General features: G+C 44.4%; 3 protein-coding genes and 2 long non-coding RNA genes across 10 annotated transcripts; 2 read left to right on the top strand and 3 right to left on the bottom strand.

Moving 5' to 3' along the window:
• Nucleotides 1–181: 181 nt before the first annotated feature.
• LOC125987235 (tapasin) lies at nt 182–3,314 on the bottom strand. Its single transcript, XM_049751483.2, has 9 exons — nt 3,117–3,314; nt 2,677–2,855; nt 2,145–2,327; nt 1,814–2,050; nt 1,380–1,736; nt 980–1,303; nt 787–888; nt 503–531; nt 182–436 (listed from the first exon to the last, which is right to left on the bottom strand). Exons 2-9 carry the CDS (start codon nt 2,729–2,731, stop codon nt 425–427), a joined length of 1,299 nt encoding a protein of 432 aa, XP_049607440.1. The 5' UTR covers nt 2,732–2,855; nt 3,117–3,314; the 3' UTR covers nt 182–424.
• A 504-nt stretch (nt 3,315–3,818) lies between these two features.
• Nucleotides 3,819–8,077, top strand: LOC125987250 (H-2 class I histocompatibility antigen, K-Q alpha chain). Of its 5 annotated transcripts, XM_068648910.1 has the most exons (7): nt 3,819–4,200; nt 4,344–4,374; nt 4,989–5,255; nt 5,381–5,659; nt 5,753–6,061; nt 6,182–6,331; nt 7,716–8,077. In XM_068648910.1, the coding sequence occupies exons 2-7, from the start codon at nt 4,362–4,364 to the stop codon at nt 7,943–7,945; spliced, it is 1,248 nt and encodes a 415-aa protein (XP_068505011.1). In that variant the 5' UTR covers nt 3,819–4,200; nt 4,344–4,361; the 3' UTR covers nt 7,946–8,077. The 5 variants fall into 5 exon arrangements, with proteins under 5 accessions (XP_068505011.1, XP_068505010.1, XP_068505009.1 ...); XM_068648909.1 differs by lacking the exon at nt 4,344–4,374 and having other exon boundaries at nt 3,820–4,200; nt 6,185–6,331; XM_068648908.1 differs by lacking the exon at nt 4,344–4,374 and having other exon boundaries at nt 3,820–4,200.
• LOC125987318 (uncharacterized) lies at nt 7,047–7,716 on the bottom strand. The gene is made up of 2 exons (XR_007487964.2): nt 7,499–7,716; nt 7,047–7,108 (listed from the first exon to the last, which is right to left on the bottom strand). It is a non-coding gene; the product is annotated as an uncharacterized lncRNA (long non-coding RNA).
• A 3,881-nt stretch (nt 8,078–11,958) lies between the features above and the next one.
• LOC125987253 (H-2 class I histocompatibility antigen, K-B alpha chain-like) lies at nt 11,959–19,445 on the top strand. Of its 2 annotated transcripts, XM_049751517.2 has the most exons (7): nt 11,959–12,377; nt 12,521–12,551; nt 16,824–17,087; nt 17,213–17,491; nt 17,585–17,893; nt 18,014–18,133; nt 18,240–19,445. In XM_049751517.2, exons 2-7 carry the CDS (start codon nt 12,539–12,541, stop codon nt 18,317–18,319), a joined length of 1,065 nt encoding a protein of 354 aa, XP_049607474.1. In that variant the 5' UTR covers nt 11,959–12,377; nt 12,521–12,538; the 3' UTR covers nt 18,320–19,445. The 2 variants fall into 2 exon arrangements, with proteins under 2 accessions (XP_049607474.1, XP_049607473.1); XM_049751516.2 differs by lacking the exon at nt 12,521–12,551 and having other exon boundaries at nt 11,998–12,377.
• LOC125987319 (uncharacterized) lies at nt 18,780–19,631 on the bottom strand. The gene is made up of 2 exons (XR_007487965.2): nt 19,525–19,631; nt 18,780–18,923 (listed from the first exon to the last, which is right to left on the bottom strand). It is a non-coding gene; the product is annotated as an uncharacterized lncRNA (long non-coding RNA).
• Nucleotides 19,632–19,751: the final 120 nt, after the last annotated feature.

Genomic DNA, 19,751 nt, shown 5'->3' with positions numbered 1-19,751 from the left:
CCTTTTACATTTATAAATTGCAGGAAAATCTGCTGTAAAATTGCAAATAATCTTCAATATCTCATGAAGCATCGCCTGATGTGAACTTGATACTAAGTAACTTGGTTCATTTTTATAGGACATAAATAACAACCTATATTAACATCAACAAACATATAATGGGTCAAATAAATAAAGCTGGTCACAAAAACACACCTTTATTCCTTGTTTTAATATGGTTGTAATTTAAAAAGAACATACACAACCCGAAACATTGATAATTATTGTGTGGAGGGAGTTAAAAGAGGAGAAAACATTGTATTTACAAAACAAGTCTTGCAGGTTGTCACAATAAAATTAATGAGTAACAAGTAAATAGTCCAATTTGTTAAAATGATGGATATATGGATTCTTCAGTGTTGGGTGACAAGGCGGGTAAGTCTCTTCAATTCTTTTTCTGCAGAAAGTAAAAAGTTAAGAGTTCAAATATTGATAAAACATTAAATTTGAGAAACAAACTTACCTTTTCTGTTTCCACTGCCTCAGCTGGACCTACAGACAGAAATAAAAGACATTCACTTTGGCGTAAATGCTTGCAGTGCAGTATTCACACTTCAGTATTTACAACTTGTCTAAAGTGTCCAAAACAAGTGTGACCCGTCCATTTCTAAAATATTTGCGATTAAACTACTAATAAAAGCTATTTGATTTGATTGCTATTTGCAGTTGACTCAAAGGTGCAGTGGCGAAACATCAACAGCAATACATCGGCCGACAAGCACATTAGCTTCACGAATGTTGGGTCACCTGAGGGGAGGAAGAGCCAAGAGATGAACTTGATGAGGCCGTAGAGCACAAGGGCCACGGCCATCATCACCATGGAGTCCTCCATGGATGGTGTGCTGAAGCCTGAGAGGTCAAAAGTCATTAGTACTGCGTTTGAAACAGGCTGACAAATCAGCATTTATGTGGTAGGATAGAAAACATCCCCTCAGATTACCGATGACTCTGAGTGCCACGCTGGCACGACGTGTACCGCCGGGATGTTCGGCGACGCAGATGAGCTCCCCTCCGCGGCCCAGCTCCGGATCAGACGTGTTGAGCTCAAGCCGGGTGCCTTGGCTGTAGGTGCCGTCCCAGGCCTGCTTGTGGCCCGTAAGGTGACCGGATCCCAACGATCTGGTCTTGCCATCGGCGTCTTTCAAGTCCCAGCTCAGCTCCAGGGAATGGGGGGCGAAACCTGAGGCCTCACAGTGGACCGTCAGAGTCTGGCCCGGAGCGGTAAGGGGCAACGGGGATGGGTGGATGGATAGGGAAGGAGGTTCTAGAAGCAAGGCAAAAATGTTGCAATCAAATGTGAAAATTCTATTCCAGCTTTGATTGCATTTTTCACAACCCACCTGCAACCTCCAGATGAATGGTGACCTGAGCGAGAAGATGTGGCAGGTACACCATGCAAATGTACATTCCGGAGTGGTGCACTTGGGCTTCCTGCAGCACCAGGGAGGCGTTGCCATTTTGGTGCAGATCCTCAAAGTCCATTTTCACGCCTTCCTCCGGGGAGTCAAATAGCCGGTCCGATTTTCCATCATAGGCCAGAAGCAGTCGTCCGCTGCCGTGGGACTGGTAGCGCCACTCCACGGCAAAGCCCGATCCATACAGGGGAGATGCGGGGTTGGCCCAGAACTGGCATTGCAGCAGTACCGGCTCACCGAGTCTGGACTGCACCACCGTTGTGGTAGTCACGCTGAGAACCACTAAGGAGGGAAACGGCAAAGAAGGAACATTAGAACTTCTCAGAGCGAGGAGAGCTACTCAAATCCACGGTGGTTACCGTCCAGCTCGTTGGTTTCGGTGGGGGCACGCATGATGCTGGCCGTGCCGCGTCGTTCGTCCAGGTCCTGAACAGTGGCAGAAAACCAGTCGGCTTGCAGGTATATAGGGCTGAGCTCATCTGAGAGGGTGGAGGCCCACGAGATGGCGGAGTACTGCGGCTGGAACCGGCTGAGCTCACAATGAGGCTTGCGGGTTGAACTTTTGCGCGAGCGGTGACACAAAGTCGCCGCCGGATCTGGAGGTCACAAGCAGCGATTCATTCATCCGTTTTTAGGTATTGACATGAGGTTATTTTGTAACTAGGGTAATAATTGCACACGCCAACAGACCGGCGACAGTGTAGACTCTCAGGATACTGGGATCGGTCAAATCTTCGAGGCTGGCTGTGCGGTGGCCTTTCGTCTTGATGCGAAGCAGCGACTTCACCTGGCTTGGGGGCGCCGCTAGACCTCCAGATGGCTTTTCGTTCATATACCAGCACTCCAGCCCAGGACAGGAGTGGCTGTGGCAGGCTGCGAGAAGGACACAAACAGTGCAACACACGGACTCAATAGACGTCACTGTGTCATTGAGTAAAATTTAATCAATAGCAAAAATGACGTTTACTTTCAATTTCTTATATTTTTCTCAACAGCAAGCTACAGTACTGTTGTTGTAACGCGCTTTAGCCACGGGGGGGCGTATGCACCAAATTCCCTGAAAAACTTAAACGAAAATGACCTTGTAGTTCAAAACGTTTCATACGAGTGTCCGATGTTAGTAATAAAAGCGCAACATTGTCTTGAGCATCGTTCGGCACATTTTTTTAGATGAAACATATTTTAAGCATTTTAAATGTATGTAGAGTTTTGTGTCGGATACCTTGGACCAAGCAGGAAAGCAGAAAGACATTAGGAATGGACCAGAAATTCGTCATGGTTGTTGCGCTCCTTGCTGCTGCTTCTTGTTCTTCTCTTCGTTTTCTTTTTGTCGTCCTTTCAGAGAAAAGCAGCTGCGCAACCGTAACGTGTCTGCCTTTATACTTTCGCTTTCACTCTCGCCTGCAAGTACGCAAAAGAAAAGCGACACCTTCCGTTTACGGGAAGTCTGCAAAAATATTGTACATAAGAGAAAACCGAAGGGAAATCAAAATAAGTTATTGCATGAGGCCAATACAATTGTCATATAATTTAAACCAGATGACAAGTGTTAATAACTCGTTTTTGACATGTTTCCCTCAAATTACACCAAGTCAAGAATTATACACATAAGTAGCAACAACATAAGATTAACACGTTGTAGAGGTGAATTTGTTTCCATACTTTAATTCGTTGCTCCTTCTGTAGTCACAATTTTTTTCTTTCTCCTGGAACCTCGGCTCGCCTAGAGGATCATGTCACTGGTGGAGAAAAGAAGAGCAGTTAATACGGTCATTTATCACTTATCTTTCAAGGTTCAACACACTACTTGATTCATCTTGTGATTATTTATAGTTCAACAGTCAAAAATGCTGAGAAACCCGTGCGACAAGAAGCTCAGCCCTTAAAGCGACACGCCCGACATCAGATGTCCACTCAGACACTCTCACGAGATACTTCTAGGCAATTTAGTAAAATATGAAAGACTAATTTGAAACTAATCGTCTGGCCAGTGGTGGTGAAAATGTCAATAGCTGTTTTGGGAATGACGTACACTGTTAGTTTTAATTTCGGGGTATTTTTATTGCGTCACAGCCTATGAGCCGGACAACCGAAGATAACGAGATGAGCATCAGTGCGAGTAATAAGGAGGTCTCATAAGACAACACTGAAATTGCTAAAAAGCACCTCAAACAAACTGAATATTTCACCCAGCACTCCGCTTTTCCACATCCAGTATGGCGGCGAAGCGAAAGTATATTCAAGTGGTTTTGCAATGAACAACCAATTAGTGTCACGTGATTTCGGAGAAATCCAAACTCGTCTTTACGTTGTAGTTACACTGCCCTGCCGCTGCTGTCGCGGGAGCGCGCACGCCTTGTTTGGAAAGCGAAAAACAGATGCCGTAAGGCGTCAGCACTATGTTGTTTCCAAACAAGGCGTGCGCAACACCCGTCGAACGAGGAGTTTCAACAGTCTAGATTCGCGTCTGCTGTTTTCCGTCCTTCAATTAACTTGATGCTTGGAATGAATTTACTTGTATTTTTTGTTATGGCTGTGCAAATGATTTCGGAGAAATCCAAACTCGACTTTACGTTGGAGTAACTCACAGCTGTTGTTTTCCGTCCTTCTGCGTCCGCCAGTTGGGACTATTTACAATTTCAGAATTTGACCCCGCTTGACTAAAATGTGACAAACAACTTGATGCTTAGAATGAATTTACTTGTATACTTTGTTGCGGTCGTGCAAATAAGCAGCGTGACGCCTGGTAAGTTTTACTTTTGCTTACAACTCGTTTATTATCCTAAAGATTGACGCTCTTGATTTTGAACTACCGCATTTATTATTAATTTGTTTGTTAAATTTTCTTCATGTCTGCTGCGTCATTTCATGTGCGGAAACTTGTCTTAGGCTGGGCTGTGTGACGTCATGACGCTCGGGCGTGAGTTGAATACAGACACAGACTTGAGCAACAGTTGTCGTCCGAGGTCTATATATATATATATATATACATACACACACACACACACACACACACACACACACAAACAACTTGTTTTACCTAAACACTAATTTCCTCATAGTTAGACGGGAACACAAATCTATTATCATAACTGTTGGAATATTTGCTTGTTAAAGTTGAAAAACTTAAAAATGAATATATGAAACAAATGTCCATTCAATTAAATATGAAAAAGCGAACGTAATGAAATTTTACACAGTAGAGTTTGCAATTAATATTTCATGGTAAAGCAATAAAGTTATATCTAATCTTTCAGAAAATAAACATTGTATAGCCTCCCGAATAGACAATATGGATCAATTACATGGGAATAGTTTTTTTGGGCAAATTAAAGAGAATAGCAAAAGTTATGTATTTTTATACATATATGTGTAAATAAAATATTTATATTCAAATCGGTGATGAGGGGCAACGAACTTCAACATGTCAAGTGCTGCAATGTTCCAACTGCAGACAGAATCATTGAAAATATGAATTGCACAATGTAAAAACAGAGCAAAATCATGTGTGTCACTTTTGTTTTTGTCTTTCAGTCACCATTCACACGCTCAATTATTTTACAACGGTGTCTCAAGTTGCAAAACTACCAGAGTTCTTGGAGGTGGCGTATGTTGACGGCGTTCAGATTCTGCAGTTTGACAGCAACCACAGGGAAACGAAAGCAAAACATGACTGGGTGAACAAAATCACAGAAGATAATCTGCACTTCTGGGAGATAGAGACGGCGATCAATATTCAGAATGAGCAGATCATGAAAGGCAACATTGAAACTGCTAAAAAGCGCTTCAACCAAACTGGAGGTTTGTTTACGTCGGCTCGTAAAATTCATTTCATGTGCTGGTACACTTCATGACTAATAAACAGGCGTGTCACTGCTGGCTCCTCTCCGATGATCATCACTGAATGCTGTGTACGATCCTTTCAGGTGTTCACATGATTCAGGTGATAAAAGGCTGTGAATGGGACAATGAGACGGATGAGGTTGATGGTTGGGAGCACTATCGTTACGATGGAGAAGACTTCCTAGCATTTGAGGCGAAGACGATGACATGGATCGCAACACATCCACAAGCTTTCACCACCAAAATCAAGTTGGACCAAATTGGTGGGCTTAATGAAGTCAAGAAGATTACCCACACTGAGGTGTGTCCTGAGCTGTTGAAGACACATTTGAGGAACGGGAGGGTCTTCCTAACGAGAACTGGTACATTGTCCTCTCTCCACACATCTTCTTTCATACACATACTTTCCATCTTTCCTGCCCTCCTCACGCGTTTTACTCCATCTTTGCGTGCAGAGCTTCCCAAGGTGTCTCTCCTGCAGAAGACGCCTTCCTCTCCGGTCACCTGCCACGCCACGGGTTTCTACCCCATTACATCGTCCCTCTTTTGGAGGAAGAACGGCGAGGAGATCCACGAGGACGTGGAGATGAGGGCGACCCTCCCCAACCACGACGGAACCTTCCAGACCTCGGTCGACCTGAAAGTGGAGGTGACGCCCGCCGCGGAGCAGGAGTACGAATGCGTGTTCCAGTTGGACGGCGTCCCGGAAGACATTGTCATCAAGCTGGACGCCGGAAGCATCCTGAGCAACGCACGCATCCAGGGTGAGCGTTTGTCGTGACTCAGACACGTCCCACTGGCTGTGGGGCTCTCGTGACGGCTCGGTGTCACGACGACAGTCATTCACGTGTCTCTCTTCGTCGCACACACTTCGCCATGTGAAGAAGAGGAAGACGGGAAGAAGGTGGTGGCTATCGCCGTCTCGTTGGTGGTCCTCAGTCTGGTGGTGGTGGTGGTGACAATAATCCTCCATCTCATAAGAAAACAAGGTGAGCGACAAATGTTTCCTTCGTCAGGAACATCCAAAGAGAACATTGTTTGCCTCGCGTCGTTTGTGACCATTCCTAATCTCCTCTTGCTTCTCTTTTATTTCAGTCATATACTCTCAAGCTTGTAAAGCGGAAAAGCCGAAAGGAAAAGAAGAAGACAATATAGTGTATCAACAGGCTACGTGCATTCTGTTCTTCAACCGAATGTTGAACCCAAAGGACTAATCATCAAGGAGCTGGAGGAGCTGAGCAAATACCAAAAAACACACACCACAAAGGTAAACACAAACCACATTCATGACAACGCCTGATAACAAAAACACCTTAGGACTAGAAACCTTTGTATATACAGAACATAAATCACAGGACATAGAATAAGATATTGATCCTGATAACAACCTACTCAATGATATAGGAAACAGTTGCATTTACTACACAGATGAGCACTAGAATTTAACTTTCCAATCAAAGCATAACATATCAATCATCATAATGCGACGTATATGCCGGAACGATTTTCAGTCCCAAAAATATGGTTCATGTGTTCCGTTTTATTGATTTAGATGTTGAATTATTAGTTTAATGGATTAAGTGAGAAAGGGGTCGGAATCTAAAAAGCTATGCTTCCTCCTACTCCTTTTCGAGCATTCTTTGTTGTGTATTTTTTTTTTTCAGTTTGTTGTTTTTTTGTATTATTTGTTTGTTTCGTGGACTTAGATATGGCACTCTAAAGCAGTGGTTCTTAACCTGGGTTCGATCGTGAATGCGCACATGAAACTGATGGTGTTCGGTAGCCCCCCAAAAGTCTGGGAAGGTCGTGACCTACAGAGGATGACACAGGAAACATTCCAAATGAGTACATTTTTTTTTCACTTTCTCTTTTTATCTCTCGGAATATTGCTTAAACTGTTTTGCTGATATAGCCATATCTGCACGCAACAATTTGTGCATTACTCTTTGTTTCTTTTCTTACGAGACGAAGCCCACAATCTCTTCCCCCCCCCCCCCCTCAGGGGCTAATCGTCTCACACTGTGGGTAGGGCATTCCAAATAAAAAGAGCGAGGAGTGTAAAGAGATTTTTTAGTAGATTGTAGAAAGCAATCTGTATCTCACTCCTCGCGAGAAAACTCAATATTCTGTCTCACTTGTTTTTTGTCTGCTGATCCTTTTCTTTTATTCAGATATTCAGTTAGCACGTTGAACCTGACAACTTAAAAGCACAAACAAGCAAGTGACAGGACAAAACTACAAAAAAGAAAACAAACTGGCAGTTCTCAAAGATTATACAGCAATAGATTAATGATGTCACAGCAAAAGCTAACATAATTTCGTACAAAATGACAAAATTGAAAGAATGAGGTACGACAGTGTATGTCCAAGATTGGAGAAGAATGTTCACAGGAAGGTCACGTGGAGATAAAACCAGCAGGTGCCAGAGGGAGCCAGCCAAGGACTCGGCCAAAGATGATCGCCAAGGCCGAAAGACGGGATGGAAGACAACAGCCCCCCTCCACGCACACGCACACACCAACAGCCCCCCACCTACACACCGAATCGCCCATAACCAGCACCACTCCCATGGAAGCAGACTCTCCTTCGAACTTGCCCCACCCCGAAGACTCACCGCCCATCAATCCCGGCCCACAATGTGCTACTGAATATAAAACTGATCGAACATCCTTGGACTTTGCCTTTTCTGAATGGAGACTTTCCGCTCTTGAAGGGCCCAGCGCTGTATTGTACTTTCCTGAAAACAGAGCTTTTTGAACAAGAATTGTGATTGAATTCAACCAATCTGTGTAAGTCTAATTTCTGCTTCAGTGTCTTTGCCTTTTCCTAAATCTGAAGAAATCAAACGAGCATGCAGTGAGTAAATTGGATAACAGGTGATTAGCAAAGGCTTTTGCCGTGAGGCGCAGATAACGCGCTCCCTAAATTGTGGACAAAATCCAACAGATACAATCTAGTACTGAACGGTCAAGACGACTCTGGCCGTGTCCATGATTTAGAGAAAAAACATCAGGCATGCATTACACAGTTCCTTAAGGGTCATTAAGCTATTCAGGCAATATATCAAAAGTCATTTGTTATTTCAAAGTGCTCAGAAATATATATATCAGATCATAAAGTTATAAAAAGCCTTTCTCATTACCACTTATCAAAAATGTCTAGTTATGTCTTCTTTATTGATTTGGTGTCTAGGTATAATTATATGCTTAAAATGTTTCTTTTATTTATTTAATATGTGAATATACTTGTCTGCTTATGTACTTTATTCAATCAGGTTTGAGCACATCTGTTTTTGTAGCTAGGCAGGACTTTTTGTATTTTGACCCCATTCCTTCATGGCCCGCGGGCCGTAATTTGCTCGGGTCTGGACAAGAAGCTCAGCCCTTAAAGCGACACGCCCAACATCAGATGTCCACCCAGACACTCTCACGAGATACTTCTTAAAAGTCCCCCAAAGTCCCAATGATCATCGTCACACACACATCTGGGTGTGGTGAAATTTGTCCTCTGCATTTAACCCATCCCCATGTGATTTTGATCCATCCCCTGGGGGAGAGGGGAGCAGTGAGCAGCAGCGGTGCCGCGCTCGGGAATCATTTGGTGATCTAACCCCCCAATTCCAACCCTTAATGCTGAGTGCCAAGCAGGGAGGCAATGGGTCCCATTTTTATAGTCTTTGGTATGACCCGGCCGGGGTTTGAACCCACAACCTTCCAGTCTCAGGGCGGACACTCTACTACTAGGCCACTGAGCTGAATTCTTGGCAATTTAGTAAAATATGAAAGACTAATTTGAAACTAATCGTCTGGCCGGTGGTGGTGAAAAGGTCAATAGCTGTTTTGGGAATGACGTACTCTGTTAGTTTTAATTTCGGGGTATTTTTATTGCGTCACAGCTGATGAGCCGGACCACCGAGATAACGAGATGAGGATCAGTGCGAGTAATAAGCAGGTCTCATAAGACAACACTGAAATTGCTAAAAAGCACCTCAAACAAACTGAATATTTCACCCAGCACTCCGCTTTTCCACATCCAATATGGCGGCGACGCTAACGTATCGTCGCAATCACGTTTGGTTTCGTAATGAACAACCAACGAGCGTCACGTGATTTCGGAGAAATCCAAACTCAACTTTACCTTGTAGTTACGCTGCCCTGCCGCTGCTGGTGTTGTGCTCGATTTGATACCCCCGAGAAATTTTGTTCCACCCTGTCGCGGGAGCGCGCACGCCTTGTTTGGAAAGCGAAAAACCGCAGCACTGCACTGTCTTTAAGTTCATCCGCCTTCTTCCATTGAAGCGGGGTGCATTCACAGACCAGTCGTACAGACGGAACACTCATTTACTTCATCAAAAAGCAACGATATAATTACGTGAGCTCTTTGCATAAACCTCGATGCAAAGAAACTCCTCCTTTTGGGTACCGTTACATGCTACAAGGAGTATATATTACAAAGGACACTTTATACTTATTTGTGATCATCATTCATCCATCCATTTTATTACTCAGGTATTTTCAAAGCAAATTAATATTTTTGCATTTATTAATTTGCTTTAAAGCCGCTCAAAGCACTTCATGATGATGGGCGTCAGTGCCACGGGGCGGTAGTCATTGAAGCAGGACGGTGCAGGTTTCTTCGGTACAGGAACGATGGTGGCAGCCTTGAGACACGAGGGGACGATGGCCTGCTGCAGGGAAATTCTGCATTTTCTTAAATGTTTGTTTGCTTAACAAAGAAAGAATGAGGTACGACAGTGTATGTCCAAGATTGGAGAAGAATGTTCACAGGAAGGTCACGTGGAGATAAAACCAGCAGGTGCCAGAGGGAGCCAGCCAAGGACTCGGCCAAAGGTGATCGCCAAGGCCGAAAGACGGGATGGAAGACAACAGCCACCACACACACCGAATCCCCCATAACCAGCACCCACTCCCATGGCGAACTTGCCCCACCCCAAAGACTCATCACCCATCAAGCTCGGCCCACAATGTGCAACTTAATATCAGCTGATCAAAGAACCTTGAACATTGCCTTTTCTGAATGGAGACTTTCCGCTCTTGAAGGGCCCAGCGCTGTATTGTACTTTCCTGAAAACAGAGCTTTCTAAACAAGAATTGTGACTGAACTGTGCTTCAGTGTCTTTGCATTTTCCTAAATCTGAAGAAATCAAACGAGCACGCAGTGAGTAAATTGGATAACGGGTGATTGGCAATGGCTTTTGCCGTGAGGCGCAGATAGCGCGCTCCCTAAATTGTGGACAAAATCCAACACTAGGCCAAATTACAGGGGGCAACACATCCTCAGGGTGGCCCCGTGAAGATATGTCCCCCCCCACCCTTATTTTGAGAACGGTAAGTGGTGAACTCCAACATTTTTTTTTTTTTTTTTTATAGAGTTCCTGTTACAATTTGTATCCCCCCTCCCCACCACCTGGGACAAAAGGAGGCTTCAGAACTGAAATTTCTTCTCAATTATCCATTCAAATCAATTCACTCAAATCATTCTCGTTATGAAAGATTTGATCACAAACCGTGTGTGGCTTTTTCTTGAATGTTTGACATTGCTATAGTGTCAGCTTTTAATTATATTGAGCTGTCATTTCAAAGAAAATTAATAAATGCAACAATATTAATTTGCTTTGAAAATACCTGAGTATTAAAATGGATGGATGAATGATAATCACTCCTTGTAGCATGTAACGGTACCCAAAAAGAGGAGTTTCTTTGCATCGAGGTTTATGCAATGAGCTCACGTAATTATATTGTTGCTTTTTGGTGAAGTAAATGAGTGTTCCGTCTGTACGACTGGTCTGTGAATGCACCCCGCTTCAATGGCAGAACGCGGATGAACTTCAAGACATCCATCCATCCATCCATTTTCTGAACCGCTTAGTCCCCACGGGGGTCGCGGGCGTGCTGGAGCCTATCCCAGCCGTCATCGGGCAGTAGGCGGGGGACACCCTGGACTGGTTGCCAGCCAATCGCAGGGCACACAGAGACAGACAACCAATCTCACTCACACTCACACCTAGGGACAATTTGGAGTCTTCAATCGGCCTACCAAGCATGTTTTTGGAATGTGGGAGGAAACCGGAGTGCCCGGAGAAAACCCACGCGGGCCCGGGGAGAACATGCAAACTCCACACAGGGAGGGCCGGAGGTGGAATCGAACCCGCACCCTCCTAACTGTGAGGCGGACGTGCTACCCAGTGCGCCACCGAGCCGCCAACTTAAAGACAACAAATGAAAATAATTCTTCATAAAAATGTTTGACATTGCTATAGTGTCAGCTTTTAATTATATTGCGCTGTCATTTCAAAGCAAATTAATAAATGCAACAATATTAATTTGCTTTGAAAATACCTGAGTATTAAAATGGATGGATGAATGATAATCACTCCTTGTAGCATGTAACGGTACCCAAAAAGAGGAGTTTCTTTGCATCGAGGTTTATGCAAAGAGCTCACGTAATTATATTGTTGCTTTTTGGTGAAGCGACTGAGTGTTCCGTCTGTACGACTGGTCTTTAAATGCACCCCGCCTCAACGGCAGAACGCGGATGAATTTAAAGACATCCAATGAGAATAATCCTTTATAAAAAAATAAAATTGACTGACGCAAACGTGAGTTCTTCATATTTTTATTGAAAACAACATAGTGCTGACGCCGTACGGCATCGGTTTTTCGCTTTCCAAACAAGGCGTGCGCGCTCCCGCGGGGCGGGGTGAACAAAGTCTCACGGGTGGAATAAAATCGAGCACAACACCCGTTGAACGAGGAGTTTCAACAGTCTAGATTCGCGTCTGCTGTTTTCCGTCCTTCAATTAACTTGATGCTTGGAATGAATTTACTTGTATTTTTTGTTATGGCTGTGCAAATGATTTCGGAGAAATCCAAACTCGACTTTACGTTGGAGTTACTCACAGCTGTTGTTTTCCGTCCTTCTGCGTCCGCCAGTTGGGACTATTTACAATTTCAGATTTTGACCCCGCTTGACTATGAAATGTGACAAACAACTTGATGCTTAGAATGAATTTACTTGTATACTTTGTTGCGGTCGTGCAAATAAGCAGCGTGACGCCTGGTAAGTTTTACTTTTGCTTACAACTCGTTTATTATCCTAAAGATTGACGCTCTTGATTTTGAACTGCCGCATTTATTATTAATTTGTTTGTTAAATTTTCTTCATGTCTGCTGCGTCATTTCATGAGCGGAAACTTGTTTTAGGCTGGGCTGTGTGACGTCATGACGCTCGGGCGTGAGTTGAATACAGACACAGACTTGAGCAACAGTTGTCGTCCGAGGTCTCTTTCATATCAGTATATATATAAAAAACAAAAACTTTTCCTCACCCCCCGTGGGTGGTCTCTTTTTCCCTTCAAGCTCGGGTCCTCTACCAGAGGCCTGGGAGCTTGAGGGTTCTACGCAGTATCTTTGCTGTTCCTAGTACTGCACTTTTCTGGACTGAGATGTCAGATGTTTTTCCTGGGATCTGTTTCAGCCACTCCTCCAGTTTGGGGGTTACTGCCCCTAGTGCTCCAATGACCACAGGTACCACTGAAGTCTTAACTCTCCAGGTCTTCTCCAGCTCTTCTCTGAGCCCTTGATATTTCTCAAGTTTCTCATGTTCCTTTTTCCTAATGTTACCATCATTTGGGATGGCTATGTCAACCACAACGGCTTTCCTCTGCTCTTTGTCCACCACCACAATGTCCGGTTGGTTCGCCATTACCATTCTGTCTGTCTGGATCTGGAAGTCCCAGAGGATCTTGGCTTGGTCATTCTCTACCACCTTTGGAGGTGTTTCCCACTTGGATCTTGGGACTTCCAGTCCATACTCTGCACAGATGTTCCTGTACACTATTCCAGCTACTTGGTTATGGCGCTCCATGTATGCTTTACCTGCCAGCATCTTACACCCTGCAGTTATGTGCTGGATTGTCTCAGGACCTTCTTTGCACAATCTACACCTGGGGTCTTGTCTGGTGTGGTAGATTTGGGCCTCTATTGCTCTGGTGCTCAAGGCCTGTTCTTGTGCAGCCAGGATCAGTGCCTCTGTGCTGTCCTTCAGACCAGCTCTTTCTAGCCATTGGTAGGATTTCTGGATATCAGCTACTTCAGCTATGTTTCGGTGGTACATCCCATGTAGGGGCTTGTCCTCCCATGATGGTCCCTCCAGCACCTCATCTTCCTTTGATGCCCATTGTCTGAGACATTCACTGAGCACGTCATCCGTTGGGGCCTTATCCCTGATGTACTTATGGATCTCGGATGTTTCATCTTGGATCGTGGCTCTCACGCTCGCTAGTCCTCAACCTCCTTCTTTACGGCTAGTGTACAGTCTCAGGGTGCTGGACTTGGGATGGAACCCTCCATGCATGGTTAGGAGCTTCCGTGTCTTGATATCTGTGGTCTGTATATCTTCCTTTGGCCACCGTATGATTCCTGCAGGGTACCTGATTACTGGTAGGGCGTAGCTGTTAATGGCTAGGGACTTGTTCTTGCCATTGAGCTGACTTCTTAGGACTTGCCTTACTCGATGGAGGTATTTGGCTGTGGCTGCTTTCCTTGTTTCCTCGTCAAGGTTGCCATTTGCCTGTGGAATTCCAAGGTATTTGTAGCTGTCCTCAATGTCTGCTATTGTTCCTTCTGGGAGTGAGACCCCCTCTGTGTGGATTACCTTTCCTCTTTTAGTCACCATGCGGCCACATTTCTCAAGTCCGAATGACATTCCGATGTCAGAGCTGTAGATCCTGGTAGTGTGGATCAGGGAGTCAATGTCCCGCTCGTTCTTAGCGTACAGCTTTATGTCATCCATGTAGAGGAGGTGGCTGATGGTGGCCCCATTCCTGAGTTGGTATCCATAGCCCGTCTTGTTGATTATTTGGCTGAGGGGGTTCAGTCCTATACAGAACAGCATTGGGGACAGAGCGTCTCCTTGGTATATACCACATTTGATGGTCACGTGTGCAAGTGGCTTGCCATTGGCTTCAAGTGTGGTTTTACACTGTTTCATCGAGTTGGCGATGAAGGTTCTCAGAGTCCCATTGATGTTGTACAGCCTCAAGCATTCAGTGATCCAAGTATGTGGCATTGAGTCATATGCTTTCTTGTAATCAATCCAGGCAGTGCTCAGGTTGGTACGTCTAGTTCTGCAGTCTTGGGTGACTGTTCTAGGAGTTGATGTTTTGCTCCTCTGGTATTTTTACCAATCCCTTTCTGAGCAGTGCTCATGTATTGATCCATGTGCCTGCTGATCTTATCTGATATTATGCCCGACATCAGCTTCCATGTTGTGGAGAGGCAGGTGATTGGCCGGTAGTTGGATGGGACTGTACCCTTTGATGGATCCTTCTGGATCAGGATCGTACGCCCTTGGGTTAGCCATTCAGGGTGAGTCCCATCCCTTAGCAGCTGGTTCATTTGTGCTGCCAGGCGCTCATGGAGAGTTGTAAGTTTCTTGAGCCAGTAGCTGTGGATCATGTCAGGGCCTGGTGCTGTCCAGTTTTTCATTCCTGAGACTCTTCTCTGGATGTCTGCCACTGTGATGGTTACTGGGTTCTGTTCAGGGAGCTTGCTGTGGTCCTTTCTCAGAGCCACCAGCCACTGTGCATCCTTCTTATGTGATGCCTCCCGCTCCCATATATCCTTCCAGTACTGTTCAGTTTCCAGCCTTGGTGGGTCTGCTCTGCTATTATTCCCCTGCCACTGAGCGTACACTTTCGCTGGTTGTGTTGTGAACAACCTGTTTATTCGTCTGGCTTCATTCTCTCTTGTGTACCTCTTTAGGCGGCTGGCCAAGGCTTGGAGTCTTTGTTTGGCAGTTTCGAGTGCTTCAGGTATGGGCATATGGCTGTATTTTTTGGGAACTTGCTTTTTCATTGCACCTTTCTGGGCCTCTGTCATTTGGCTCACTTCTCTCCGTGCTATCTTGATTTTGGCCTCCAGCCTTCTCTTCCATGGTGGGCACTGTTGTGGTCGCATATGGTCATTCTTCTTGTAGCCAAGCATTTCTAGGATCACTGCTGCTGAGGTGTATATCAGCTCATTGGTTTCAGTGATGGTAGCCGTAGGAATTGTTGTCAATGCTGCATTCACATCTTCTAGGAGACTTTCTGAGGGTACTTCACTTAGCCTCTGCAGTGTGTATCTAGGTTCCCGAGCATTCATTCTCACCGTGATCTTGTTCTTCAGGTCAGTTGCTGCCTCGTTCAGCTTGATTGTGCTTATTGGGGTTTCGTACCCAACCTCTGGGCTTTTACATGGATTTAACCTGTCTCTGACTTGGTGCTCTGGTTGGCCTTCGCTATGGCATTTGTGTTGTATCTCATCAATCTCGAGGTGTGATAGCAGATATTGGATATTGGAACATTGAGCTACTAGTTGCTTGGCCGATAGTGTTGACTGTGGGTATTGAAGTTGCCATTGTTCCCGCATTCTCCGCATGTAACCCCTCTCGCTCGGGTTGCTGAAGTAGTAGCATTCCAACAGATCCTTATTCTCGCATCTCGCCCATTCGTGTCTTGTTCCAGTAGCCCATTTTTCATCAAGGTGCTCTGGTTCCCCAGCACCTGACGCAGACCTTGTTTGTCCGGGCGACGGCTGAGCCGGCATGTCTTTCGTTTCTTGTACTCTCATTATCTCTGAGGTAGGCGTTATCGTTAAGGGTCTTGCCTAAGGACCCACACTGACTGTTGGTAAGGTAATCGCTCATTGCTCATATTGTGCCCCTGCCGGGAATCGAACCCGGGTCTTCCGTTTGTAAGTCATGTCACTTACTGATTGAGCTAGTCAGCCGTATAATAGTACATATATATATATATATATATATATATATATATATACATACATACATACATACATACATACATACATACATACATACATACATACATACATACATACATACACACATACATACACACACACATACACATACATACATACATACACACATACATACACACACACACACACACACACACACACACACACACACACACACACACACACACACAAACCACTTGTTTTACCTAAACACTTATTTCCTCATAGTTAGACGGGAACACAATTCTATTATCATAACTGTTGGAATAGTTGCTTGTTAAAGTTGAAAAACTTAAAAATGAATATATGAAACAAATGTCCATTCAATTAAATATGAAAAAGCGAACGTACCGTAATGAAATTTTACACAGTAGAGTTTGCAATTAATATTTCATGGTAAAGCAATAAAGTTTTATCTAATCTTTCAGAAAAGAAACATTGTATAGCCTCCCGAATAGACAATATAGATCAATTACACGGGAATAGTTTTTTTGGGCAAATTAAAGAGAATAGCAAAAGTTATGTGATTATATACATATATGTGTAAATAAAATATTTATATTCAAATCGGTGATGAGGGGCAACGAACTTCATCATGTCAAGTGCTGCAATGTTCCAACTGCAGACAGAATCATTGAAAATATGAATTGCACAATGTAAAAACAGCAAAATCATGTGTGTCACTTTTGTTTTTGTCTTTCAGTCATTCACACGCTCAATTATTTTACAACGGTGTCTCAAGTTGCAAAGCTACCAGAGTTCTTGGAGGTGGCGTATGTTGACGGCGTTCAGATTCTGCAGTTTGACAGCAGCCACAGGGAAACGAAAGCCAAACATGACTGGGTGAACAACATCACAGAAGATAATCCGCACTTCTGGGAGACAGAGACAGCGATCAATATTCAGAATGAGCAGATCATGAAAGGCAACATTGAAACTGCTAAAAAGCGCTTCAACCAAACTGGAGGTTTGTTTACGTCGGCTCGTAAAATTCATTTCATGTGCTGGTACACTTCATGACTAATAAACAGGCGTGTCACTGCCGGCTCCTCTCCGATTATCGTCACTGAATGCTGTGTGCGATCCTTTCAGGTGTTCACATGATTCAGGTGATGAAAGGCTGTGAATGGGACAATGAGACGGATGAGGTTGATGGTTGGGAGCACTATTGTTACGATGGAGAAGACTTCCTATCATTTGAGGCGAAGACGATGACATGGATCGCAGCACATCCACAAGCTTTCACCACCAAAATCAAGTTGGACCAAATTGACAGGCTTAATGAAGTCAAGAAGATTATGCAGACTGAGGTGTGTCCTGAGCTGTTGGAGAAGCATTTGAGGAACGGGAGGGACTTCCTGACGAGAACCGGTACATTGTCCTCTCTCCACACATCTTCTTTCTTACACATTCTCTCCATCTTTCCTGCCCTCCTCACACGTTTCCCTCCATCTTTGCATGCAGAGCTTCCCAAGGTGTCTCTCCTGCAGAAGACGCCTTCCTCTCCGGTCACCTGCCACGCCACGGGTTTTTACCCCATTACATCATCCCTCTTTTGGAGGAAGAACGGCGAGGAGATCCACGAGGACGTGGAGATGGGGCCGACCCTCCCCAACCACGACGGAACCTTCCAGACCTCGGTCGACCTGAAAGTGGAGGTGACGCCCGCCGCGGAGCAGGAGTACGAATGCGTGTTCCAGTTGGACGGCGTCCCGGAAGACATTGTCATCAAGCTGGACGCCGGAAGCATCCTGAGCAACGCACGCATCCAGGGTGAGCGTTTGTCGTGACTCAGACACGTCCCACTGGCTGTGGGGCTCTTGTGACGGCTCGGTGTCACGACTACAGTCATTCACGTGTCTCTCTTCTTCGCACACACTTCGCCATGTGAAGAAGAGGAAAACTGGAAGATTTTTATGGTCTGGGCCGCAATGATGGTCCTCAGTCTGGTGGCGGCGGCGGCGGCGGTGGTGGTGGTGGTGACAATAATCCTCCATCTCAAAAGAAAACAAGGTGAGCGACAAATGTTTCCTTCGTCAGGAACATCCAAAGAGAACATTGTTTGCCTCACGCCGTTTATGACCATTCCTAATCTCCTCTTGCTTCTCTTTCATTCCAGCTTGTAAAAAGAAAGAAGAAGATGATGCAATGATACAGGAAACAGCTGCATGTACTACACAGATGAGCACTAGAATTTAACTTTCCAATCAAAGCATAACATATCAATCATCCACTTCAATAGTAGAAGCTTGTATGCCAACTTCCAGATGGGAGTTGAAGCTCTTCCCGACAGGGGATTCTGCCAGACGTTCCCAGCAGACCCTCACAGAGCGTTTGGGTCTGCCGGGCCGGGTCGGACCGGCATACCGTATCATTTAGCCTGTTGTTGCTCGTTCATGTTTGTTCTTGGTGTTGGATTTTGTTGAATACATTTCCCCCAAAATGCGACTTACACTCCGGAGCAACTTATATATGTTTTTTTTTTCACTTTATTGTGCATTTTAGTCCGAAAAATATGGTTCATGTGTTCCGTTTTATTGATTTAGATGTTGAATTATTAGTTTAATGGATTAAGTGAGAAAGGGGTCGGAATCTAAAAAGCTATGCTTCCTCCTACTCCTTTTCGAGCATTCTTTGTTGTGTATTTTTTTTTCAGTTTGTTGTTTTTTTGTATTATTTGTTTGTTTCGTGGACTTAGATATGGCACTCTAAAGCAGTGGTTCTTAACCTGGGTTCGATCGTGAATGCGCACATGAAACTGATGGTGTTCGGTAGCCCCCCAAAAGTCTGGGAAGGTCGTGACCTACAGAGGATGACACGGGAAACATTCCAAATGAGTACATTTTTTTTTCTTCTTTTTTAAGGTACATTTTACCAAGAGTCCTCAAGTTTCAATGTTCATATTGTACATCAATGATAATATATTTCCTACTTGCACGTATTGACAAATCATACCAAAGCATTATAAAACAATTCATTTCTTAACATTCATGACTTATGTTAGAAAAACAACACGTCAAATGATGCGTCATGAACCTTCTGATCTTCCTTAAAGAACGTCACTTTCTCTTTTTATCTCTCGGAATATTGCTTAAACTGTTTTGCTGATATAGCCATATCTGCACGCAACAATTTGTGCATTACTTTTTGTTTCTTTTCTTACGAGACAAAGCCCATAATCTCTTCCCCCCCCTCCCCCCCTCAGGGGCTAATCGTCTCACACTGTGGGTAGGGCATTCCAAATAAAAAGAGCGAGGAGTGTAAAGAGATTTTTTAGTAGATTGTAGAAAGCAATCTGTATCTCACTCCTCGTGAGAAAACTCAATATTCTGCCTCACTTGTTTTTTGTCTGCTGATCCTTTTCTTTTATTCAGATATTCAGTTAGCACGTTGAACCTGACAACTTAAAAGCACAAACAAGCAAGTGACAGGACAAAACTACAAAAAAGAAAACAAACTGGCAGTTCTCAAAGATTATACAGCAATAGATTAATGATGTCACAGCAAAAGCTAAAATTGGATAACGGGTGATTGGCAATGGCTTTTGCCGTGAGGCGCAGATAGCGCGCTCCCTAAATTGTGGACAAAATCCAACACTAGGCCAAATTACAGGGGGGAACACATCCTCACG

The sequence above is a fragment of the Syngnathus scovelli genome, chromosome 19 (genome assembly GCF_024217435.2).
Source record: "Syngnathus scovelli strain Florida chromosome 19, RoL_Ssco_1.2, whole genome shotgun sequence".
Lineage (NCBI taxonomy): Eukaryota > Metazoa > Chordata > Actinopteri > Syngnathiformes > Syngnathidae > Syngnathus > Syngnathus scovelli.
This window is presented reverse-complemented; position numbering and strand designations above follow the sequence as displayed.

Coding starts and splice junctions, on each gene's coding strand:
- LOC125987250 (XM_068648908.1), top strand. CDS start 4,137: ATGCTTAGAATGAATTTACTTGTATACTTTGTTGCGGTCGTGCAAATA. Junction 5,660..5,752: donor GGTCTTCCTAACGAGAACTG/GTACATTGTCCT, acceptor CTTTGCGTGCAG/AGCTTCCCAAGGTGTCTCTC. Junction 6,062..6,181: donor GAGCAACGCACGCATCCAGG/GTGAGCGTTTGT, acceptor CGCCATGTGAAG/AAGAGGAAGACGGGAAGAAG.
- LOC125987253 (XM_049751516.2), top strand. CDS start 12,314: ATGCTTAGAATGAATTTACTTGTATACTTTGTTGCGGTCGTGCAAATA. Junction 17,088..17,212: donor GCGCTTCAACCAAACTGGAG/GTTTGTTTACGT, acceptor CGATCCTTTCAG/GTGTTCACATGATTCAGGTG. Junction 18,134..18,239: donor CCATCTCAAAAGAAAACAAG/GTGAGCGACAAA, acceptor CTTTCATTCCAG/CTTGTAAAAAGAAAGAAGAA.
- LOC125987235 (XM_049751483.2), bottom strand. CDS start 2,731: ATGACGAATTTCTGGTCCATTCCTAATGTCTTTCTGCTTTCCTGCTTG. Junction 2,051..2,144: donor GAGAGTCTACACTGTCGCCG/GTCTGTTGGCGT, acceptor TGTGACCTCCAG/ATCCGGCGGCGACTTTGTGT. Junction 889..979: donor CGTGGCACTCAGAGTCATCG/GTAATCTGAGGG, acceptor TTGACCTCTCAG/GCTTCAGCACACCATCCATG.